General features: G+C 37.8%; 1 protein-coding gene and 1 long non-coding RNA gene across 2 annotated transcripts in view; one reads left to right on the top strand and one right to left on the bottom strand.

The window, feature by feature from the left end:
* Positions 1 to 6977, bottom strand: part of LOC120525398 — a 44718-nt gene extending 37741 nt beyond the window's left edge. Inside the window, exon 1 of the long non-coding RNA XR_005632949.1 lies at positions 6827 to 6977. This is a non-coding gene — a long non-coding RNA (uncharacterized LOC120525398). The remainder of the gene's footprint in view (positions 1 to 6826) is intronic.
* Positions 6978 to 7406: 429 nt separating this feature from the next.
* Positions 7407 to 25430, top strand: part of cep85l (centrosomal protein 85, like) — a 144955-nt gene continuing 126931 nt past the window's right edge. Inside the window, exons 1-2 of the mRNA XM_039747638.1 lie at positions 7407 to 7692; positions 19556 to 19717. Coding sequence (XP_039603572.1) covers positions 7638 to 7692; positions 19556 to 19717 — 217 coding nt within the window. The 5' untranslated portion in view covers positions 7407 to 7637. The remainder of the gene's footprint in view (positions 7693 to 19555; positions 19718 to 25430) is intronic.

The following is a 25430-nucleotide window of genomic DNA, read 5'->3' as shown; positions in this document are numbered from 1 at the left end:
AAAAGACCAGGACTTATTGTTCACAAAGAGATGTACAAAAACCATATACTGTACTTTATTACAAGGACTGTATTGCCCAAACTAAATCTAACTATTATACTCTCATTATTTCTTCCAATGAAGGCAACACCAAGTCATTGGTTTCACTACTTAACAATATCACACAACCCCCAGATTCTTTTACCTTCTCACCTTTACTCAACTGAATTTTGCAATTCCCTTATGTCCTTTTATAATGAAAAAATCCAGAAGATTCATCAGTCTCTCTCATTACTAGAACCCCCTCTATTCATCATATCACTCTTGTTTTGCAGCAGCTTCATTGGCTTCCAATTCAGTTTCGAATTCAATTCAAAATTCTCCTACTAACTTTTAAGGCTATCCACAACCTTGCCCCTCCATATCTGTCTATCCTCCTCCATGTTGTCATTCCCTCCCACACCCTCAGATCCTCTTCCTCTATCCACTTGACTGTCCCCTTCGTCCATGTTACCACTATGGGGAACAGACATTCAGTTGCTCTGCTCCCCAGCACTGGAACTCACTACTATCTGACCTTAGAAATATTGAATCATTTTCACTATTCAAATCAAAACTTAAAACTCATTTGTTTAAGGCTGCTTTTTCTCTTTGATTACAATTGCTCTGTCTGATTTTAACTTTTGTATTTTACTTTTGTTAATAATCTGTGTTTTATCTATTGTTCAGTATCCTTGAGTGTTTAGAAAGGTGCCTACAAATAAATAAAATATTATTATTATTATTACAGTTTCATGATTCAACTTTCACAGCTTGTAAATTGAGAAGACTGCTGCTGTTGTGAAGCATTTGTACAATTTGCAGTTTCAGCTTATTCTAGCTCTGTCATTTTCCCAGTTTTATTCTTCCATTTTTGAATCAATATGTCTTCAGGTCCACTTCAGAACCTTACACACCCCACTGAGCCTAAATGCACACGAAAACAATCTCTCTTAACATGACCAAACAAAAAAAACAAGCTTTCTTTCCTTGTCATTCTCAAATCTGAACCATTCTAAAAATCTTCTCAGCTTCTCTCAACCATTTGACAAATCGCACAACTCTTTCTTGGATGTGCATTTTTTTTTTATTTTCCCATTCTATTGTTGTCACATAATTTATTGGGTTTAAAGGAATATAATCAAATAATTACTGTTTTAAAGATTCCTGTTTGGCTTATTGCTGCAAACAGTAATGAGACAAACCTGCTTGTCTATATTGTGAACAATACAGGGTTGTATTGTATCTTTCAACATTAACAGAAAAAAGATATTCATGTATGGAATAATCACAACACAGAAGTACACACTGCCATAATTATACTGCAGCACTGCACAGTACCTCTTTTTATAGCTGTACTAGAATGGAAATTGCGACTGTGGTTGGCTCTGAAGTGCTTCGTTTGAAAGACGGAATGTCAGCTCACAGTGCTATTCACTCAGCGCTAATTATTCATGTCCAGGCTGACACACCAGAGGTATTATATGACATACCCTGTGACTCACTTCAACTAGACTGCAGTAAACGGGTTTCATCTTGTCTTTAGTTGTAAGGGTGGACTCTGTGTGAATAAGAGCTGACAATCAATGAATGCTCATCCAGAAGTACAGTTCACAGGTAGCCTTGTTGGAGTAAGGAATGCACGTGTTTTGGAACTCACATACAATATAGAGGCCTGTCTGTCTGATTTCTTGTGTTTTACATGCATGACAGAATGCAAAAAGAAAAAAGGTCAGAGGCTGTGGCTGAACTTGCTGTATTTGTTAACACTTCATAAAGCACCGGCTCCATCATGCAGCATGTTACTGGCTGTCCCAAAAAGGGGTGAGCAGGACTGCACTGGAAGGTAAGCACTCAGTCAGTAAATGTGACATGCTCTGTGATTTTCAGTTGTTAAACTGACATGGTCTGGCAATGAGATCAGAAACTGCAGTTGGCCTTCCTGACATACCCCACGACTAGAAGTTGCATAATGCAAAATTGACTTTAGCCCCATCAGAACAGAGATAGTGGACTGTGGTAGACATTACTGGAGCTACTCATTTCAATGATGTATTGTCATCTAATAGAACTACTTATTATGCCATGATGCTATCCGTTGGCTGATGCAACTTGTTGGCGCTGTTACAATATGAAGGTCCACGGACATTATTGACTGCAGCAGTATTATTTTCGCTTAATATGGCTTGTGGTTGCTTTTGGAAAATGCCCCATACTTTGGCATGTCAGAAAGTATTAGTGTAAGGTGAAGGGGTTTGCACCCTTTTCCAAGTATAAATTACAGCAAAATAATATTTTACAAGCATTGTACAGTAAGTCATATCCATTTTCACTACTGGACCAGTTAATGTTTTTTTCAGCTTTGATGCCCATTTGTAGCATTGAATAAGCTAATAGTGAGTCCCTTCTATTCTGTAGTCCACAATTATTCTCTGCAATTTCCATCAATTTTCTGCACCTTCTTATTCTGAATGTAGTGTCTTTTTGGTTTTGAGCACTTCCCTAGTGGATGCCTTTCACAGGAGCTTATTCCCTCTCTTCTTTTTATTGGATGGGGGCAAATTTTTTATTTTTATGATTATTAAATTATTTTATTATTAAAAAGACTAAGGGGCTCTGCCCCCTACTCGCTTCGCTCGCCCACCCCCGGGTTTGGTTAACCAGATATACAACTTAAAGAGATTAAATTTTTTTGTTATTTTCATGGGAATTGTTACATATGCATTATTTTCACTTTTCCTTTAAAACTTTAGTAAAAACAATATTTGGAATTAATTTTTCTTCACGATCGTATTGAATTTTGATTCCATGTTTGGACTTATATCGCGACAACGCCTGTGAGTAAATATCGTTTCTTTCTCTCTAATAAATAAACTAATAAATGACTTTTTCAAATGTTTGTCCATGCTCTTTCTTCTTCGCTTAGTCGTTGACGTGTTATCTAGAACTGAGGGCACAGGAAGCGCGTCTGACAAAAGCATTTACATCACTGAGGTTAGATGACCGTAGTCTTGTTTGAAAATAGTTGTAAGTAGGGTGTGACTTGAAATAATCTCAGGTTAAAAGTCTCTGTCACACAGGACTTCATACCGCACCAATGTTTTTGGAATCTTTTAATTCTCGCTGTCAACATGAATTAAATGATCTACAAGTCTCCAACTTAAAGTTTAAATCCTAACAATATATTTGATCTCTTTTAGCTGTTCCATTATTTCACTGAGTAATAATTTCTGTTTGTTTGTGCTAATGCGATCTTTACTATCCTTTTTTTGAGACTTTTGAATTTTCGTACTTGCATTATCCCTAACTTGCTCTGCATGTGTACCACAGCAAAATTTTTGAATTCTTCACAACGTTCTACTTTGTCATCTACTCTTTGTCCTTTATTTCTGGCCCCAGGCGTGGACTCATCTCGCGGGACGTATCAGTGTCTCTCCGTGAAAATCACGTCCCGTCTCCTTCCAAGATTTTTTTTTATAATAGAGAGCATGTGGCTTGTTACTATTAATCACAAATTAATTTTTAGTTAGAAGATATGCAGATGACATTGGAGTCTCAGGCGAATAGTCAACATGTATCCTCTGCCATTTGGATGAGGTGGGAACTTGAAAGTTGTTATGAGGTGAGCAAAGGATTTGGGAGAATCTGATGGCTACCTAAGTTTTTATCATTGAGAGGACCCTTGAGCAAGGCCTCTAACCTGAAAATTGCTCTAGTGGTGCTGTACAATGACTGGCCCTGTGCTCTGACATCCAAAAGTCATGCAATAAAAGACAATTTCCTCTCAGGGAATAATGAAGTATATAAAAAATGTTAAATATAAGAGACTCTGAGAACGAAAAGTGGGAAATATGAAATGTTCCTGTAATCAGCTGGTAGCACTGTGATCACTGCTGCCCATTGCACCTCACTGCAGGAACAGATTGAAAGAACAAGTACAAGGATACATTTTTGGTGGAAAGTATACAGAAGTGGCCCGTCTCTATAAATGTGCAATGTTCAATTGCTTTTAAATAAGTTGGATGAACTTTTACATGTTATGACAAGCCACAGTGAGTTCAGGTACTGTGACATTTGTTTATGATGGAGAACCAGCCTACACTCCTTATTTCAGATGGTATTTTAATGCTGGATATATATATATATAAATATTTTTAACTTGGTATGATTAGATAGAGTGGAAAAGGCAGGAGGGGTCTGAGTGAATGAGCATTGATGAAAATTACAATTAAAATTTAAAATTACAATTAAAACTTAAAGGTGTTATTCAGTATTTGAAATACTGACTGAATGTATCAATGTTACAATGCCTAGACCGGTAGGTTGCATCATCCTGATTAATGTTTATTAGCTCATGAACAAAAATGATTCACTGTTTACTAATCTATACTAATAAAAGGCAAAGCCCTTACTGACTGACTGACTGACTGACTCATCACTAATTCTCCAACTTCCCGTGTAGGTAGAAGGCTGAAATTTGGCAGGCTCATTCCTTACAGCTTACTTACAAAAGTTGGGCAGGTTTCATTTCGAAATTCTACACGTAACGGTCATAACGGTCGATAATGGTCGACAACGTCCGCCATATTGAACTTTCTTATTTATGGCCCCATCTTCACGAAATTTGGTAGGCAGCTTCCTTGCACTAACCGAAACCGATGTACGTACTTATTTCGATGGTATGATGCCACTGTCGGCCGCCATATTGAACTTTCCAGCGTCACTAAATTTCCAACTTCCCGTGTAGGTAGAAGGCTGACCCCATTTTCACGAAATTTGGTAGGTGGGTTCCCTGCGCTAACCAAAATCGATGTACGTACTTATTTCGGTGGTATGACGCCACTGTCATCCGCCATATTGAATTTTCCAAACGTCACAAATTCTCCAACTTCCCGTGTAGGTAGAAGGCTGAAATTTTGCAGGCTCATTCCTTACAGCTTACTTACAAAAGTTAAGCAGATTTCATTTCGAAATTCTACGCGTAACGGTCATAACGGTCAACAACGTCCGCCATGTTGAACTTTCTTATTCATGGCCCCATCTTCACAAAATTTGGTATGCGGCTTCCCTGCGCTAACCGAAATCAATGTACGTACTTATTTCTGTAGTATGATGCCATTGTCGGCCGCCATATTGAAGTTTTTAACGGTCTTTGTTACTTATGGGCCCATCTTCAAGAAATTTGGTACGCGGGTTCCCAACGCTAACTGAATCCTACTTACGTACATATATACGTCCATAGCCTGCAGCTCGGTCACCGTGTGAGGCAGCGTTGTGTCCCCCAATCTAACGCCTCCCACGTTGTTGGCTGGCTGCCTGCCTATATAAGGCCGTCCGTCGCTCCAGTCTCTACATTCCCTTCCTTGCTTCGCCACGGGATTCACGTCTTCCTGCTGATAACTACAGCCTTTTTATTTAATCCACGGCTTCTCCGCTGTTTTATTGTTCATTTATTATGATTATAGTTATTGTGTAGGTATTTTAGACTTACTTTACATTGTTCAGGTACCCATTTCCTTTATCATTCCAACCGTACCCGCATTAACATGTCTATCGAGGTGATCACCATCGATCAAAGAATTGTCATTTACCGAGTGGTTTCCATTCCCAGAGATGGCACCTACCTTTTCCATTCTCTTTGTTACATATTGCACGGCCATATCAGGCTCACTCTTGATATCTGAAGGAACATTGTGTCTTATGTATTGAATGACTGGGACAGGTTCATGGTGTGGACTGATGACAGTACAGGAGATAATTATACTACACAGGAGCACTATAAGAGTGAAATGCTTAAGCCCTTCACCTATGCATCTGCATGTGAGTTGATGGCTGCCGCTGAATTGTTCGGTTGTTGCTTTCAAGTGTACCGAAATGGCCAAATATTTTACACCTTTCAACAACCACCAATGCCTCTTAAACATCTTAGATTGACAGGTGACGATTTCAGTAGTGGACACTTTGATGTTTATGAATGTTTAAACTCTCAAAAGCTGGATGTGAAGTTATCGATGAAACCGGTTGTATGCTTACAATGCTTGACAGATGCTGAATGTCACTTCAACACAAGTCCTGCAAATACTGTCGTAATTGGAACAAACCATGAAACTCAAACCGATTATGACAGCAGCAATCCAAGCTGTGAGATTTGAGACAAGATTGCTTTTCACATGGCCAACTATACATTGCATGCTCAAGAGTAAGCTCAGCGCACAGCTTGGTCATATTACAACCGGAGGGCCGAACTGACAATGTGGTTTACAAGGAGATCCTTAACAAATAATTATTGGTATATTTTCCCTCAGTTTAAAAAGGTTTAATTTTCTTCTTAATAAATATTTTAAGGCAGTACTTCGCCGCTGCGAAGCGCGGGTATTTTGCTATATTCTAATGAATGACTCATTCTGACCTTAATTCTGTTGCCCTAACCATATTGGATATCGGAACAAACAAACTAGAAACAAAAAGCTGGACGTATTCAATGCGAATGTCAGTGCCTTTAAATGTAAACCTGCGCTACGAGGAAGCCGATCTGACACCGTTAAGCATGTGATTGACAGCAGTTGCTCTCTTATTGAAGACATAAGTTCATATGTATGGAGTGTGTATATGTATGTTTTTTTTTTTTTGAGCTTCCGTAATGTTTTAATTTCCTCTTGGGAGGAAATAAAGTATATTTATCGATCTATTTATATTTAACCCGGGGACCATGACGCGACAACAGGCAGGGGCGGTCAGACCCTGCTCTGGACTGGCTGCCAGGCCACCGTTGAAAGTAAATTTCTTTTTGGGACAAGTGAAATATTACCTGACCGTCAGACAGTTCTCCAGCATTCCCTCGTCAAGATTAGAATTCGGCCAATCAGCCGTATCACTTAGTGTTAAACACTGAATTAAACGTTCGTAACCACGTGGAAAACGTGCAAAAAACTTCGACGGTTGTGGTCGTGATCTCTTGAAGCTGCGACACAGCGGAGGTCTTTATTCTGAGTAAACCAATCACAGATTTTGAACTAAAGTACAGAAACGGCTCATTCGCTAAAAGTCACAGTTGTCCGCAGTATGTGCTACAAAAACGCCGATAACACAGCAGCAGCCTTGCCTCTTGTGATGCAGCTGCGCAGACGTTGACGTCAGGCTTAACGTAACTGAGGTAAAAAAAACGTTATCCAGACGTTCAGATAAATAAACAGATCGTGGAGTAACTAAAAGTCGAATAATCCGCCAAGGCTAGCACTCAATGCACTTCGAATGACTCGGCCGCGTTTCTGCTCTCGGCGCCCATCGCGTAGGAGGGGTAGACCATGCTGTGATTTGTGCCTCCTCCCCCTCCTCTGAATAATGGAAGGGCTCGGCTTGTGAGATCACATCCTAAACAGTCGAGCCACTCAAAGAGTGCACGTTTCCGCCGGGCTGCGTGTACATCTGCTGATGTGAAGCCACCTCGGTCGTGTCGAAACATGGGGTTTACATAATTCAGCTTTTATTTTTGCTTGTTCCCTTTTCTTTGTCGTTTTATTTTGTTTTGCTGGAGGGAGATAATCGCTACTGAGTCTGCCTCGAAAAGGGTTTAGAAGTAACGTCGTCGTCACCTGGCGCGTCTACTGGGCATATAGCGGATGATGTGGTCGAGGATACCTTCGGACCATGTGGACAAATATGAACATACAACAGGTAGGTGAAAGCTCTCGAGGGCGATGTTTTGAAATATGTTCTTCCATTTACGGCCAGTCGGGGTGGGCGCGCACAAAGCGATTCGATTAAAGGCTGCTTTGTCGCCAAGCTGGCAGATTGTCTCCGTGGCTGGCTTTTGCATATGTGGGTGCTGCCTGGCGATGGAGCGCATTGACAGGGATCTTTTTGTTTTTGGAGTAGTTAAGACTGCCTTTTTCACGTCGCTCCAGGAGCAGAACGTCACAAGCTTCTGAATCATTGGGAATTAGAAGACGCGATAGCTAGTAAAATCGCAAGCATTTTAAATGACACGACACTGGCAAGCTGAAGGAAAATCGCAGCACGTTGCTCCCCCGCGTGCCCGTGGTATTGTTTGCGGGGGTTCCTCAAATTAATCTGTCAACTACAATTGCAATGTGGATGGTAAATGGACGCATTTACTTGTCTTGTTTATTCCAGTACGAATCAGGCGTATTGTGACGGTGCTTCCTTTTGTGTGTTATGTCAAAAAGGACACTATACGTAATACGTTTTAGACTTCTTTTTTTAGGACATTCATATGTCTATAGTAAAGCTCTTGCGGGGACCAAGACGATTTTATAAAGCATCGAGACTTTAATAATAGTATTTGTTAATTTAATCTTTAAAGGCGCAATATATTGTGCTTTGGTCCCCATGACTATAATCACCAATCGGCAAATTGCAGTGCCTTTAACTTTCACACATACATATTTTTATTACTTATCTAACTTACTTTTTGCAAAGTCTTTTTGTTTTAATACCCACTAGTAAGGGTACTTTCCTAGTGAATCGAATATCTCTCTCTAATGTGGAGGAACCACAACACAAAAGTTCATCTGAGCAAGAATAAGTAACAAAAAAAGGAACATGCTTGATCATAGTAATGCTAAATGTCATGTATGTCACCACAGCCAAGTAAGGCAAAAATGTTACATTTTTTTAATATAAGCCAGTAAAGTGTTAAGTTAAATCTTAATATTTGCACTCGGGGTATTCTTCTTTCCGACAGTGTTTCTGCTTAAAGTCATGCAAAAATAACTATATTGAAGCACTGCAGGAAGTATGGCATAGTGACTAAAACACCAGACCCTAAACTGCAATGCTGTCAACGCAGTTCCTGCTTCTGCCTCATTGTGTGACCCTGAGCAAGTATTTAACCTGCATTTATTCCAACTGTAAAAATATCAATAATCAATTGTAATATTTTTGATCTTTTATGGTGATTCAGTATATGACTTGGCATGGGTGGTGAGAACAGCACAGGGGATCGTGGGAGGTCCTCTCCTAGACCTGGACTGTGTATATGCTGGAAGTATGCAGAAGAAGGCCAAATGTGTAGCTGCAGACTGGACTGTTTGTACCACTGCCTTTGGGAAATCGGTCTAGAAACAAAAAAACACGTACCAGCAGAATGAAAGTCCATCTGCCCCTGCTGATACACACACTTACATCTACCCCTAACTTGCCCCCCTGTAGACATGCACATGCACTTTCACTCGTAATTAAACACACACACACTCGTATTCCTCCCCTGCATACCCTCGCACACAGATAACTGGTCTCTGCAGGCGTACTACCTCAGAAAAAGTCTGGACTTGATGATGTTTTATTGCTGCTGTCTTTTATACTTATTATGTTTATTTTATTATTTATTGTGTATTTTAAGTATTCTGCCTTGAAGCCGAGTCCTACCAACAAAAAATTTCGTTATGTGCATGTATAATGACAACAAAGAATTCTATCTAGCTATTCTATCTACCTTTCTAATAGGTAAGCATTGTTGGGCCTGGCCATTATTTGGATGGGAGACTGGTTGCTAGAAAGTAGTATTGGTGAAGACATCAGTGGACGCTTAACCTGTGTGTGAATCACAATGCATTAGTGCAGTGCTTGAGACACTGCTGTTAAAAAGAAAAAAAAAAAATTGGCGCCTTCAAATGTCATATAAAATGGGGGTCCTACCTCTCTGTGGTTATAAAAGATCCATGGTCATCTTTCGAAATGAGTAGTCTGTTTCCAAGTTGTCCTGCCTAAATTACCTTGTTCTGGACATTCTGTCCCCCTAATTATCCCCTGTTCCGCACTGGCCAATTATCTCTATGACCCCTTCACCACCTAACAGCTAATTTGTGGTGAAAATACAGGTGTAAGAATGGCTACCATTGCATTATCCAGGTGAATGCAATACATTGATAGAGGGTGAAGTGGTTTTCAATTGACCATGTAAAGTGCTTAGCATTTTAAATGGCACTAACCTAATTTACAATGATAATAAACTTAATGTGGTGGAATTTTATTAAAAAAATAGTTTCTTGGGAATTACATTTTTAAGCTATAGTGTCTGCAAATTTATGGCTAAGGAATCCGAATCAGAGTTTAAATCTATAATCAATAAAAAGAATTACCTGTGTTCTCTTTTTGAAAATGCAAGTGTATTCTGTAACCACTGGCAAATACATTTTTGTTTTATACTTTTGCTTGTTTTAACTTGATAATGAAGTCCTTAATCTAGTGTACTTGTAGAATATAGCTTATTATGGTTGTGCAGTCAGTAAATGGCCGATGCCGCCATACTGAAATTTTAAGTCTAGTCGGTTCATCCACTTTCAAGCTTGTAATCTAATTGTGTGATCTGGAGACATTGTGAAGGTGCTACTTAACATAAATTGGTGTTAACCCGGAGCTTGTGTAAAGATATCTGCCACTTGATTTGGTTCTTCTAGTTTAAGGATGAAGTCGGTAATATTAGTATCAAAAGCCACATGTGCAATAATTTTATTTGATTTGGCACAGATGCTGTGTTACTTTAGACACCTGTGCTGATGAACTCTTGTCTTGTTCAGAGATCACATTCTGAGTTACACATAGGAGTTGCTTGGTTGTATTTTATTGAAAGCTCTTAAATAAATGTTCAGTATGCTTTTGTTCTTGGTTGCTGTTAGTGATTTAAAAAATCCTGCTACAACCCACTATAAAAATTCTTGTTAAAGTTGGGCAGTGAGATTTTTTTATATTGTGTGGGTAGCTACTGTTGATCTGTATTGTCCTTTATTGGGTGCTCTTTGAGTTTAGCATTCATCAAGAGAAGGATTTCTTGATTAGTTTTGAGAAATTACTTTATCAGAGAATACACCTTAATGCAATTTTGAAATTGAATTTGCTAAATAGTTGGGAATTTGGGACTGGATATAGGGTAATTTGAAACACTTCATAAACAAAGGAATGTTTTTATTACATCTTTGTGCAAAATATTTTGTTCTAAAGAATACTGTGTTGTTCTAATGTAGGGAGGAATGTCCAACTGAAAAAGTTAGTGCTGTTGCCTTGAAGCCCTTAGGAGTTGTATTTCAGTTGTTGTTGGTACTATCCCTTCTTCCAGGTGTCCACATCGGTAAAATAAGAAAATGCCATGTTTTATTTATTTATTTTTTTGGTGACCCTAAATTTCAAAGGAACATCATTGTTTAATTATACATAAAAGTAAAAATGAAGTTTTCTTCTGAGAATGCCATTAAATGAACTGGAGGTACATACTTTTGAAAACAGTAGACTGTACTTGCATTTGGAAGAGGATTTTCTGCTTAAAACAGATAATCTGCTGTATGCAGCCTTAAAGGGACCATTAAGGTATTAATGGGCATCCATCTTGTAATTAAATGGTTTAACAAATGTTAATTTGCTTGATTTTAATTTAAAGGTGCACTCTTCAAGTAGATGAAGTACTTCTACAATGTAATAGGGTTTTAAAGATTATTTAAAATCGTTAAATTGACAACAAAGTTTTTTTTTTTTATGTTTATATATTTTACTCCTGTGGGTTATTGACTTAATCTGTTTTTGTAGTGTACTTCCACTATTTCAAACATACTGCACTTCTCTGTCTCAGCACTTTCTCTAATGCTCCACCTTTCAAGAGCACATCTAACAATACCTACTAAAAATTTGTTCACATTCAGTGTTTTCACGTAGGCCTTTTAGCTGAACGTACCTGCTCTGACACTGACCCGACACCCAAAGCTGTGTATTTTAGTTTAGCTTCAAGTTTTCTTCCCATGGCAGCTGTAGCGTGTAGATATTGGATGATTAAAGGACTTCATATTTTTTGCATGTTGGGATGCGGTCCAAGCTTTAAAAAAAATCTGCTCAGGTCCGGGAAAAACATTGTAACAATACAATAATAACGTATTGCTGTTTTCTGAAACATACAGGTGCTGGTCATAAAATTAGAATATCATGACAAAGTTGATTTATTTCAGTAATTCCATTCAAAAAGTGAAACTTATATATTAGATTCATTCATTACACACAGACTGATGTATTTCAAATGTTTATTTCTTTTAATTTTGATGATTATAACTGACAAATAATGAAAGTCCCAAATTCAGTATCTCAGAAAATTAGAATATCAATTAAGACCAATGCAAAAAAAGGATTTTTAGAAATGTTGGCCAACTGAAAGGTATGAACATGAAAAGTATGATCATGTACAGCACTCAATATTTAGTTGGGGCTCCTTTGGCCTGGATTACTGCAGCAACGCAACGTGGCATGGAGTCGATCAGTCTGTGGCACTGCTCAGGTGTTATGAGAGCCCATGTTGCTCTGATAGTGGCCTTCAGCTCTTCTGAATTGTTGGGTCTGGCGTATTGCATCTTCCTCTTCACAATACCCCATAGATTTTCTATGGGGTTAAGGTCAGGCGAGTTTGCTGGCCAATCAAGAACAGGGATACCATGGTCCTTAAACCAGGTACTGGTAGTTTTGGCACTTTGTGCAGGTGCCAGGTCCTGTTGGAAAATGAAATCTGCATCTCCATAAAGTTCCTCAGCAGCAGGAAGCATGAAGTGCTCTAAAACTTCCTGGTAGATGGCTGCGTTGACCTTGGACCTCAGAAAACACAATGGACCAACACCAGCAGATGACATGGCACCCCAAACCATCACTGACTGTGGAAACTTTACACTGGACCTCAAGCAACGTGGATTCTGTGCCTCTCCTCTCTTCCTCCAGACTCTGGGACCTTGATTTCCAAAGGAAATGCAAAATTTACTTTCATCAGAGAACATAACTTTGGACCACATGGCAGCAGTCCAGTCGAGACGCTTCTGACGCTGTCTCTTGTTCAAGAGTGGCTTGACACAAGGAATGCAACAGCTGAAACCCATGTCTTGCATACGTCTGTGTGTGGTGGTTCTTGAAGCACTGACTCCAGCTGCAGTACACTCTTTGTGAATCTCCCCCACAGTTTTGAATGGGTTTTGTTTCACAATCCTCTCCAGGGTGCGGTTATCCCTATTGCTTGTACACATTTTTTCTACAACATCTTGTCCTTCCCTTCGCCTCTCTATTAATGTGCTTGGAAACAGAGCTCTGTGAACAGCCAGCCTCTTTAGCAATGACCTTTTGTGTCTTGCCCTCCTTGTGCAAGGTGTCAATGGTCGTCTTTTGGACAACTGTCAAGTCAGCAGTCTTCCCCATGATTGTGTAGCCTACAGAACTAGACTGAGAGACCATTTAAAGGCTTTTGCAGGTGTTTTGAGTTAATTAGCTGATTAGAGTGTGGCACCAGGTGTCTTCAATATTGAACCTTTTCACAATATTCTAATTTTCCGAGATACTGAATTTGGGACTTTCATTAGTTGTCAGTTATAATCATCAAAATTAAAAGAAATAAACATTTGAAATACATCAGTCTGTGTGTAATGAATTAATCTAATATACAAGTTTCACTTTTTGAATGGAATTACAGTACTGAAATAAATCAACTTTGTCATGATATTCTAATTTTATGACCGGCACCTGTATTACAGCAGACCGGTTTAATTGAAAGTGAAAGCTGCGCATGGTTTCACAGGGAAGGAACACCCTTGGCTCTGTGCTTGAATAGCAAATCCACTTGCATATTTGGCTGCATGTTCTTTGCTATCCTTGTGGAATCTTATATTACAAAGGCAAAATTAGGGAAACAACAAAAAATCAAAAGGCTGTCATGATTTATTTGGTGCATTTGAGCATACTTTGCTGTCCTTTTTTATTGAGAAATGGCATATCATAACAAAATGATTTTTGAAGACAATTGCAAAGTAGATAGACTGCTAATGAATATGACACAACTTGATAAGCTTTGCATTTAACCAGGTTTGACCTGAAAATCATGTATTTGTTGTTCTATATTCATGGTTGGATTTCTGAAATGTGTTCATTATGTTTGAATCCTAGTTTATTTGTTTTTTTTAACATTGAATTTTATTGTTGTATATAGAAGGAAGAAATATTTTGCTTCTTTTTATTTAAATGTAAAAGTAAAAAAAACGTGGTAATAAGATAATGAATTTAAGTTGAAACTGTTTCAAATTATTTTAAATATATATATATAGGGATGGGAAAGTGCCAAATCATATTTGTCACAGCCTTTCTCATTTACAACTACCAGTTTTCAGGTAAGGTGATTCATTTTTAATCATTCCAATATTCACCAGATTAATCAATCATCCGAATACTCCCATTGTGGCATCCCTACAATGTACATAATTAGGGCTGTCAGGTCGAAAGTCACTATTTAAATATAATTCAACTGTATGATAGAAATGTCTTATTCAAAAGGAAAAAACTGACATTTGAATATAAAAGATCTGCAGTTTGTTTTACCCCCAATGTTAAGTTTGGCACAGTGTTTTCCCATACAATGCTATATTTTACAGATCTGTTTTTTGTACTACCCTGATCAGTCTTTGAATAATTTTGAGTGGAAAGCAATTGTCATCGTTGTTAACACTGAAAAACACCTGTTTCACACCCATTCACAACACATTTTAGGGCTGGATTTTTTTCCGTGTTTTATCTGCTTTGCTTTTGGATGTGAAATTACACTAGGAACAGACATTTAAATAGATTTCTGGTGCCCTAAAAGTGTTGTTTTGCTCCTGTTCCTGCCCCACTCCTAAACATAACATCACTGAATTACTGCTGTTTTTGTAAGCATCTACTGCAGTAAGAAAACAACTGATTTAATTTCTCAATAATGGTAATGGAAAATAACTGTCCTGTTTCTGAGTTTCTTTTTATTATTATTACCATTTTTAAGAGACTTTTCACAGTAAACTAAGGTCATTTGACTACCTTGGCCTACACACAATTTCACACACATTCTGTGCGTTAATTGGCCGTCTGCTTGGCAAGCATTGTCTTAAAATGGTGTGAAATTAAACCAAAATATTCTTATCAACTGTAATATATTTTTGCTGCAGTAGGAGAGGGAAGAGAGACTCATTACTTTGATCAACTTCTGCCCACACCTTAATCTGCAGAATAGCATATTGAGCCCTGCACAACATGTGGCCTATGCCTCTTAAGTGTTGGTTTTTAGTTTTCCTCCATATTATCTGTTGCTGTAGTAGTATCCTGATTAACACTCAAACTCATATTTATAGAATTTTTGTAAGCTGGTACGTATTAAACCATTATGAGTTTAGAAAGACGTACATCATTCTCCTCATTAATGGTTTAACAGCCATTTTCTGGGATTACACAGCAGAGCTAGTTGCCCACCCAAGTTATTGTCCTCTGCTCTCTGCGGTCCTGGAAACCCTGTCGGATGCTCTTTATAGATTTACAAGTGTATAATGCAGTTTCTTTTCTGTTTCCTGATACCTAATAAGAAAGATTGCTATGTCACTTTCTGCATTTATTATTTGCCACTCCTTTTTTTGTCAGTTGCCTCCCCTACTTCAGTATTCCTCTCTATATTTCCTTGTGCTTTGGTGGTCCCTTTCTCCAACTGCATTTATTCTTGCTTACCAGTATGTTAGCAGATTTGCTTCTCAAAGTCCCTTTCATCCAAGCTTCCTCTTAATTTTGTTTTTTGTCTCTGACTAAAAAAATCTGGTTCAATCAAGCAATGTTAAGATATTCAGCCTTCTCAAAGATAATCTTCACATTTTTCACCATGTCCTCATCAAATTGTTTTACCTGCAAATAGTCTGTTGTATTCCATACACACCAGATAACCAGATTGACCATAATTATCTAGCACCACATGGAATATAGCTGAGAGAGAACTTGTAGCTAAGCAGTTGCATACAGTGGTTGGTGGCTCTTATTCCATTGACCAATGTTCACATCCCAATTCTGTACTCTAAGGGAGGACAACTTGAGAGATAATGGGAGGATCATGTTTGGCAAATCCTTGCAAGAGAACTGCAAACTTGAGAGCCTCTTTACCCTAAACATTACTGGTACAAAAGCTAAAGTCCCTGTGGAATTCGTTACAACCATTAGCACCAGCTCCTTCATGCCCCTTCAAGTCATCACCATTGCAGTCACCTCCATCACCCTAGCTCAAAACTAGTTTTTCCTCTTCATCGGTTCTGCCAGTCTGGGGGGTAGATACAGTTCTAAGACCACTACTAGGACTACTGTATCTGTGGTTTGGCTAATTTCCCAAACTTTCTTTAATGTAGACAGGTGGGGGTGCCTACAGGGTGCTGTTGACTGCACCCCACTTTATCTTTGAAACTTTTATTTTGGATCATCTCATTAAGAAGTATTGGAAGTGAAATAATAATAATAATACATTTTATTTATATAGCGCCTTTCCCATGCTCAAGGCACTTAATATTTAAAGCGAGTTCGGGTTGAGTTGATGGTTGATAATGTTCTCCATCGCTGATTGGCTGGGTATGTCATCAATGTAAATGAAACATTGTTGATTGAGAATTTGTTTTCTGCAGATGTTTGGAGCCAAAGTGGCAAACTGTAGCCATCACTTTTTTAAATTTGCACACCTCGCAAGAAAGCTGTCAGGTAGCCTGATCATCATGGGCAGAGTTTGAATGGGAAGAGCACAGCTAAGTGCTGCTGCAGTGCCCGTGATTCCTCACTCTTTACAGCACTCTTTTCAGTGCTTTGTAGGTAACTCGCTATCCTTAAAATGATTGCACATTGTGTCCACACAAGTTGGAATTCTTTTATGATCTTGGTTTGCTTGTTTTTAAAAGGTCCTTTGAAGCCTCTCATTTACGTGGTGGAATGTGTGCTTATATGATGGGTGGCTGAATCCCAGGCTAAAGTTGTTGGCAACATTACTTTGTTTTTCATTAACCATTCTTTTTTACTAATCCATTTATCCTGGGCAGGGTTGCGGGATAAAGGAAGCCATTCTTTGTAGTCTTATATTTTACATAACCAGTGCAGTGAGATTTGGGAACTGGAGAAGGAAAATGGTGACATGGTGATGCTTATTTGGAGTTACAAGGCAGTGCTTCAATTAGGTTGGTACCAGCAGCGATTGATGCTTTATATGGATCCTGTGACATCATATGGTTTTTGCTACATGTCGTTTGCATGCTTGTTACGAAAAGACAAAATAGGCATGGTGGCCAAGCCTCGATGATACAATAATAAAGTACATTTTTTTTCTTATAATGCTTGCCAAGTTGCTTTTTTTGTTAAGAATATGATTAAAAGAGAACAACTGAAGATGCTGTATTTGAGTGAGTAACAGTAGTTAGTAACTTCAAGTTTCTTGTTGGTAGAGTTTATTCAAATCAATTTTATGAGGCAGACCTAATTTTAATGTTTCATGCTAATACTGCACTTTGATTTGTAGCAATTTAAATGAACTTGGTATGAATCGCGTTTAAATCATTGTAATAATACTTTCGAAGACAACACAACTTAAGTTCTGTGTCTCAAGCTAACATGCCTACGCACAATTCTCCAACCAGCTTGTGTGGACGCTTTCCTCTGTACGTCTGGCTGCTAATGGTGTCTTTGTACTTCGTACATCAGCTATTTATTTGTAATCCACAACATCTGTTAAACCGCACCCACCCCAACTTCCCCCACAATGGTACCAAACATCATCGATATTTTGAAAGGACGATGTGATGATGTGTACTTTTAAGACCTCACGTAGCCTTAGTGTCATTTGCCTGGCTTTGTTGGTAGTCTTCTATTCTCACCCTAGGTGAAAGTGACTTAGCAAGACACGTTTTGGTAAAAAAAAAAAAAAGCCTAGCATTTTATTTGCATTCTTTTGATTGCATCTGAACAGGACAATTTTTTTTGCTGTTATCATTAGTGTATGACAATAGCAGTACAAGTTTCCAAATTAACCACGGCAGTGTGATTCTGAAGTAAAATGCATGTATAATAAACATAATTAATAACCGATATAAAAGTTTATTTAGAAAAATGTTATACTAGCATTCTTTTTAATTTATATTTGTGTAACATATGGTTAAGGATGGCATAGTGGACTGTTGCTGCCTTATAACTGTAAGCTTTTGGGTTCAAATCAAGTCCCAGTTAGTGTGTGGTGGAATTTCGGTTTTTAATTTAGTATGTCAGTTTTCTGTATGCTCATATTTGTATTTTGTGAGTGCCATCTATTGTGATTGAATAGCATCTCATCAAGGATTGGTTCTTTCCTTGTGCCCAGTGCTAATGGGTGAGGCTCTGGCACCATATAACCATTAACTACAATAAAAATAAAATTGAAGGATGAATGAAAGTGTGATATTGGGTTCGTATGTTTTTTGTGATTTTGCTCTGTAAATTTAATTAGTAATTGCATAAGGAAGATTCGTTAAAGTGAGAATCCTTGGAATTTTAAAACAAAATGAGTAATTGTATTTTGTTTTCTCAAGAACATGGAAAGCATGTTCATGCTTGTCTTTTAGACAGTCAGCGAAACGCCAGTCATCTTCACCTGTTTCATTTTCAGTTTGACAGGTTTGGCAGAGGTACTGGTGGGAGGTTATTGTAAATACAGTTTTAAACTTCTTATTGAAGCAAAGTGCAAAGTAATAAAATCTGTTTCAGATGTACTGTGATAAGCTACCACCCTCTAATTGAAAACAAAGCTTGCAAAAGCCTTTGCCATGAATTTCTGAAGAAAATAGCCGGTTCTTTTAATTCCTAGACTTAACATTTGTTAGTATGATTTAGGTTGTGTACAGAGATTATTACATGTGCTGAAAAATTACAGTTGATGAAAATACATTAGTTCAGAATGGTATACACATTTTAGTGTTCTTGCTTGCTTTTTAATAGTTCAGTGTCATCCATCACATAACTTTATTTAATTCCTCTAACATGACAATCGTGCTGAATAGTGAACTCGGTGTCCTAGGGTTGAGTCCTGCACCTGGTCTTTATCTGTGTAGAGTTTTTACACCCCCCCCATGTCTATGTATTTTCTTTTCATATCTCCATAGACAAGCATATAGAGTCCTGTAGTGCAGAGGTGTCAGGTAATTGCAAAGAATTAACCAGGGCAGGGGACTGGGACCTCCCTCTGTGTGCTGCCCCACAGGCCTCCTATTTTGAAGCTCCTGGCTATACATTTATCTAGGTTGACTTAATGCAAATTTATTTTTCTTCTCTCATATTCACTTCAATACCTGCATATATATAATGCATTTGCTTATACAGAGCTTCCTGTACTTGAATACATACATACATTTGAGGCATGATGCAAGATGCAGCCTAAATCATACACACCAAGCTGTAGTAAAGGGAGCACATGGAACATATGTGGTATCTGATTGATATTGATATATATTTATCTAACTACCTAACAAAACTCTTGTTTTGACTGTTACAAAGACATCAGATCTACCTACCCAGTAAATCTGTAGCATACCGATTTGTATAGTTTTATGTGAGTCATTGGTTGATGCAGTTGTCTTAGATAGATGGACATATTGTTGAACAAGTATTGTTTTTTTATCCTTATGAAAATGTCATTTATATTTTGCTCTGTGCAGGTTAATACTTTTTCTATGATCTGAGTAGATTACAGCATGACTATAAATCTTCCTTCTTTGATTTTCTACAGGTTCAGATACACCTAATGAAAGATGGTTACCTGGGGAGAATTCAGCCTGGGAGGCATCTGCTTCTACTGCAAGCAGCTATAGCACTCGCAGAAGATGCCTGAGCACAACGTCTGACAGTGGCGATACTGGAATTGGCACATCTTGCTCTGACAGTGTTGAAGGTAAGTGACTTTTTTCTGGTTTACAAGTGACTGATTGTCTAAACCACATAATAGATGTTTCTTGTTAACATTGAGAACTGTGTGTGAATGGAGTGAATGATCCTTTTCAGTTGTGGGTTCACTGAAGCAGAGTGCTGATTCTTCTAGATCTCTTCCAGCATCTACTGTATGTGGGGTCGATAATCCTGTCCATGCAGCTCTGTCCCACACCTCCTCCCCACTCAGTCCCTTTTCTTTCAAGTCTTCTTTTACTTTATCCATCCGTCTCTCATCCATGTTTTATTACTGTGGTACTGATTAAAAATTCTAAAAAAGGAAGTTTTGATACCATACGATACAATCCTAATTGACTGCAAAGCCAATAGACCGTGCAATAATTTTTTTCTGTTTTCTATTCTCAGAAAATGGTTTAAGACTGAAAACTGACTTCTGCTGGTCCTTCGATTTAAGTATGACTGCAGCCAAAAGGACCAGACCAGACATGACCTTAGCAGTCCTCGGGCAGGCTTTCTGTCCCTCTTCTCTAAATAAACTGACAGAACCAATGTTAGCAGTGGTCTCACACTGAATTTCTTCCCCATTTTTTTCCTACAGAAACCCAAGAAACATTCACAATACTCATCAGTAGCTTATGTACTGGTCAAAGTATTGTGTTCTTAAGATATATAATTCATATAAAAGCGTCATTTAGAGTGTTTGCATATTTGACCTGCATACAAAAAATGATACAACATGACCAAACATACTCTAGAGAAGAGTGACTTGAACTATTGCAAAATTGTGGAATATGAATTATGAGGAAAATTTGGAGGAGCTGAATCTGTTCTGGTCAAAGATAGATTATTCTGTTCACTCAAAACCATTAAGAATTAATTTGAATTAACAATTTTACTCAAACACGTCAGAAATATATATCCATATAGAAGACTGCCAGAGCACTTCAGCACTAGACCCTGGTTTTGTTTAAATGGGACACTCTTGATTAGAGTGTCTTTTCACACTACTGATACGAATCTGCGATCAGTTTATTTAGAGTTACTTAAATGTTTAGCCTGGCACCTTGAAGCACTGTACAGAAATTAAAGTTCACAAGAATGTGACTTAATTTGCAGTTACCCATTGCTGGTGGTTTTTTGTTTCCTCTGGATTCCAGATGAGATTGGAGTAAACTCCTTTGACACTAGCACTTCATACTGGCTTGTAACTTTGTGTGTAGTTATTTCAGGGTAAGAAGGGAATTTGGCGTAGTTTGCTGTAGTAGATATACTATCATTTCAGTCTGTTTTGTAGCCATTCATATTGTTAAAGTCCCTGTCTGATTTGGAAATGTTCTGTATGTCTTTATCCGGTGAAAGTGCCTTTGAGAGCTTGTGTGATTCTTAACCAGTTCTGTGACAAGTACTAGTCTTTTTGTTTTGGCCACCTACCATTCCCATTGCAGTAACAGTTGCTCTTTACTACTTTTAGCTAACTGCTTCTGAGTTGTATAATGATACATTAGTAATCACTTATCAATGTATAATTGGCACTCAAAAAGTATTTTTATTAGCATTAACAAAAATATTGTAATATTTGAATTTGAAACCTGAGTACATTTAAAGAGGTGCCATATTATGCTGTACTATTTTAAATGTAGTTAGAAAACCAAAACATCTCAACCTTTGTAATTTGTTCTTAGCGTTTCAGAATTTTGGAGTTTGTTAGCTTTGATGCAATTCCCAATTGCTATTGTCAGGCAGTTGGACTAATTTGTTGAAATGTTTTGGGTGGATGGAGTAGACTAGAATACCTCACCTTTCCAAGGTGCTCTCCTTAGACACTTTTTATTTTAAATGATAATGAGCATATTATGATGCAGTATCAATAGTCTTCTTGATTTGAACCTCATAATTAAATAGTTGCTAGTTAAAGCAAATCAACTAAACTGAAACAAAGTAAAATGTCAAACTGCAAATACTCTTTAGAATGTATAGATCTGACAGCATTAATTGTATTTCTAGATATTAAAGAAGAATTTAAATCCACATTTTTATATTTTAAGACTTTCAGATCTAATTAGTGTGTGCCAATTGATCAAACTCATCCTTTGACTCTTAATGAAATTGGTGTTGTATGTATTCAAAATACAAAAGCTTAAAAACTTATATTTGTAATGTTTTCTGTCTCAGTATTTTAGTAAACTGGGGCCTGAACGCATGCTAAGGAGATGTGGTCGGATCAGCTGCTGTTTTGCTGCTGCTGCCGGCAAGCTGCGCGTTCTGCTTGTGGCAGTTTGCGTTGATCATTTAAAAGCCAGTATAGGAGCTGTCCTTTGGCTACTTTGTGTGCCGCTCACGTTTTGAAGGGTTTGATTGCGGGTTGAATGCATGCTAAGGAGATGCACTTGAATCATCTGCTGGCTTGCTGCTGCTGGCGAGCTGCATGTTCTGCTTGTCGTTGTTTTAAGAGCTGAGCGCACATGAAGTGTGTTTACCAAAAGCATTCTAACAACTGCTAGGTTAGATGTCCGTGAACTTGTTTTAAATTGTAAGTAAGGCGTGACATGCGAAAGTCACCATTTCACAGTTTTGCTTGCTAATGTTGTAATGTCTAGTCTTGTGTGTCGTCAAAGTGTCTCTCCAAGATGATCCGGTCTCATTTGCTTTGCTCAACCTCCCTGGAGGCGCGCTATGCTCCTGCCACTTCGCGTCTCTCCTGCTCGCGTTGTGAAGAGGGGGAGCTGAACGCACGCTAAGGAGATGCGGATGGATCAGCTGCTGGCTTTGTTCTCCTGCTGCCAAGGTGCTTGTTCTGCTTGTCGCACTGCGCATCGATCATTTAAAAGCATGTCCAGCAGCTGTCCTTCTATCAAACTGCCTTGTCTCGCATGATGTTACAGTGTCTCTTGCTGGACCTCAAAGTGTCTTCCGAGAAGATCATGTTTCGTCTCCTTGTTAAGATTTTTTTTTTTATAATAGAGAGATCAGTGACGTAAGCTTCTGTCTGTTTTCTGTGTTGTGTGCACCCAGGTAACACATTCATTTCACAATATGATGGCCAATACAGTGTTTAACATTTCACAAAACTGATAGTGGTAGATACAGTGCTATGTAAAAGTTTGGGTACCTCTGAAAAAAATCAATGTGTCAATTTATAACTTGATAAGCTTTTGAGGCAGCAACTTCATTTTTACATTTATACCTTATGGAAACAGCAACATTTCAGTAGTGAAATATTTTTTATTGGACCAACAGAACCAACCTAATGTGCATTTAAACAAAAATAGGCAGGTGCATAAATTTGGGTGCCTCAAAGGAATAATACCATCAATATTTAGTAGAGCCTCCTTTTGCTGAAATAACATCCTGTAGACTCCTCCTATAGCCACTGACAAGTCCCCGAAATCTGGCTGGTGCCATTCAAAGCAATTTTGTGGTGCCATTCAAAGCAATTTTGTGCTGCAACCTTCAAATGAATGTAATTAAAAGGGTGCGCAAACTTTTGATCATCCCATTTTTTGTTTTATTTCATAAAACTCAATAATGCTACACTGAGAATTTTGGTCTGATAAACCTCCCTCTCTCTACATTTCTCTTATGAAGACAGAACAAATTATCATACAACCTCAGAGGGGTGCCCAAACTTTTACATGATACTGTATGTCCATACATGTAGGCATACAATGTAACCTGATTTTATAAATTGATCTTGTTATTTTATGCATAAAATCTGTAGACTAGACAAAAAAAGCTCATAACGGCCAAGTCTTTGTCTTGTGATTAAGTTGTTGCAGTTTGTATGAAAGTGAAATTTTAGTGTAGAACCTAATGCATTTTTCTGTACATTTTACATTTGTGCAGTACAAAAATGGAATAGAGAAAAAATATGCAGGTGCATATGTTCAGTATGCTGACAGGAGCAACTGTATGCATTTTTCTCCGCACCTATAGTAATTGTGATACTGATTTACAGACATTCCTATACTTTATTTTAACCATATCATTTTGCTGTTGTTACTGAGAAACCCATGTGTACATGTGTATTGACACTATATAAGAAGTTATGAGTATGTCTATAGAAAAAAGGTTTTTCTTTTTGTAAGTCTTCCAAAGGGGCTGATTGTCAATTGCAAGAGTAAATATTTTACTGAAAAATTACCTGTCATTCTAATTATATTTTATCATTTTCAAATCTTAATTCACTCAACCTTCAGGTTTTTCAGATGGCAAACAACTCGTATGATCTAAATTGTTTCAACAGCATTATAGGTGAAGTTCTCTCTAAATTGGTAATTCTCTTTACCACACAGCAGAGCTGATGAATGGGTAGTTCTTTATTTCAATATGTGTAGAAGAGCCAGGGGAGTTGAAAAATAGGTAAATAACAGCCTCCATAACGGCCATGATTGCCTTGCTGCATTTTGATTTTAAATTGCTGTGGAAAAATGAAAGGATCAGCTTGAGGAAACACTTGTAATTACATTTGGAAACACTTTCTTCAGTGATGTTAGACCTTACTGTAGTCCCTTTTGTTCATTGCAGTGAACTGAGTGTTCATGATTTGTCTGCTTGCCTGCTGGTAGCATTCATGCTACAGATACAGGGGGTGTTACATTTTAGAAAATTAAAATATGGGATGATTGACTTTCTGTTTCCATGAGGGAATACCTACACTAGAAACGTCTTATGGATTTTCTTGCAATATGTGAGTTTGTTTAGAACCAGCAAGATTATTGTAAGAATAAAATGCATTTAAGTTATTTGCATGGAAGACATTGAGAAGCAAAGAGAACTGAATTTTAAAGTATTTCACGTGGTGATTGTTATTGTAAAGCCTAAGATTCACAAAAACGTTTTTTTCTTTGTTACATTCTTTTTTGTTTTATTCTCAGAAGAGAGCAAGCAAACAATACTATATTGTGGGTGCTGTGCTTGGCCATGTCATTGCTAGCCATAATTCACTGCTGTATAAAGTGTAAAGCTGGCAATTGCTATAACAACATTCTGAAGAAAAGAAATAAATATGCTAAGTAATGGGTTATGCACATGGTTAAAAGATAATTTTCCAATAACTAGAATAACTTTTATAGACATTGAGAATCATTAGTCTATGATGTCTATAATCATCATATAAAAAGAGGTAGAATAGGCCTCTGTCTTGACTGTTGAGGTGGGGCTGTTTCTTCTTTCAGTTCATTCCATGTTTTTTTTCTAGCCTAATCTTCACCTCCTCTCCTTTACATTGACATTAAAAAAGGTTGTTCTTGTCACTTTCACATTACCCCTAACACCACTAAATTCTTTAAGAACCCCTTCCGTTACGATATGCACTAACGAGGTGTCCTTGTAACATCATAACCCAGACACTTCAGTGTCATGCCATCATCAATTACTTGCCTCCTACCTCCTTAAATTCAGTTATTGTCTTAGTTTTTCTGAAGTCCTCTGTAGACCTTTTACACTAGCTTTTTATTATCTCAGTAAATCTTGTATTTTCCATTAATACAAACTCAGTGGAATAGAGATGCTCTCCTGAAAGTCCCTATCGGAAACAGACTGGGGGGTTGGGTGAAATCACTCTTGAAGTACAGTACTGCCTTTCTCAAAGATTCTCTTTTCCTCATCTTTTTTCTGTTAATTGTTTGTCTCTCCTCATACATTGTCATCATTGTGGGTTGTAATATCATTAGTACTGTCCTTTCTCAATGCCAACCTCACCATCAGCTATTTTATTC

Source organism: Polypterus senegalus, chromosome 3 (genome assembly GCF_016835505.1).
Source record: "Polypterus senegalus isolate Bchr_013 chromosome 3, ASM1683550v1, whole genome shotgun sequence".
Taxonomy (NCBI): Eukaryota; Metazoa; Chordata; class Cladistia; order Polypteriformes; family Polypteridae; genus Polypterus; species Polypterus senegalus.
Note: the sequence above shows the minus strand (reverse complement) of the source record. Positions and strands in the feature narration are given on the sequence as shown.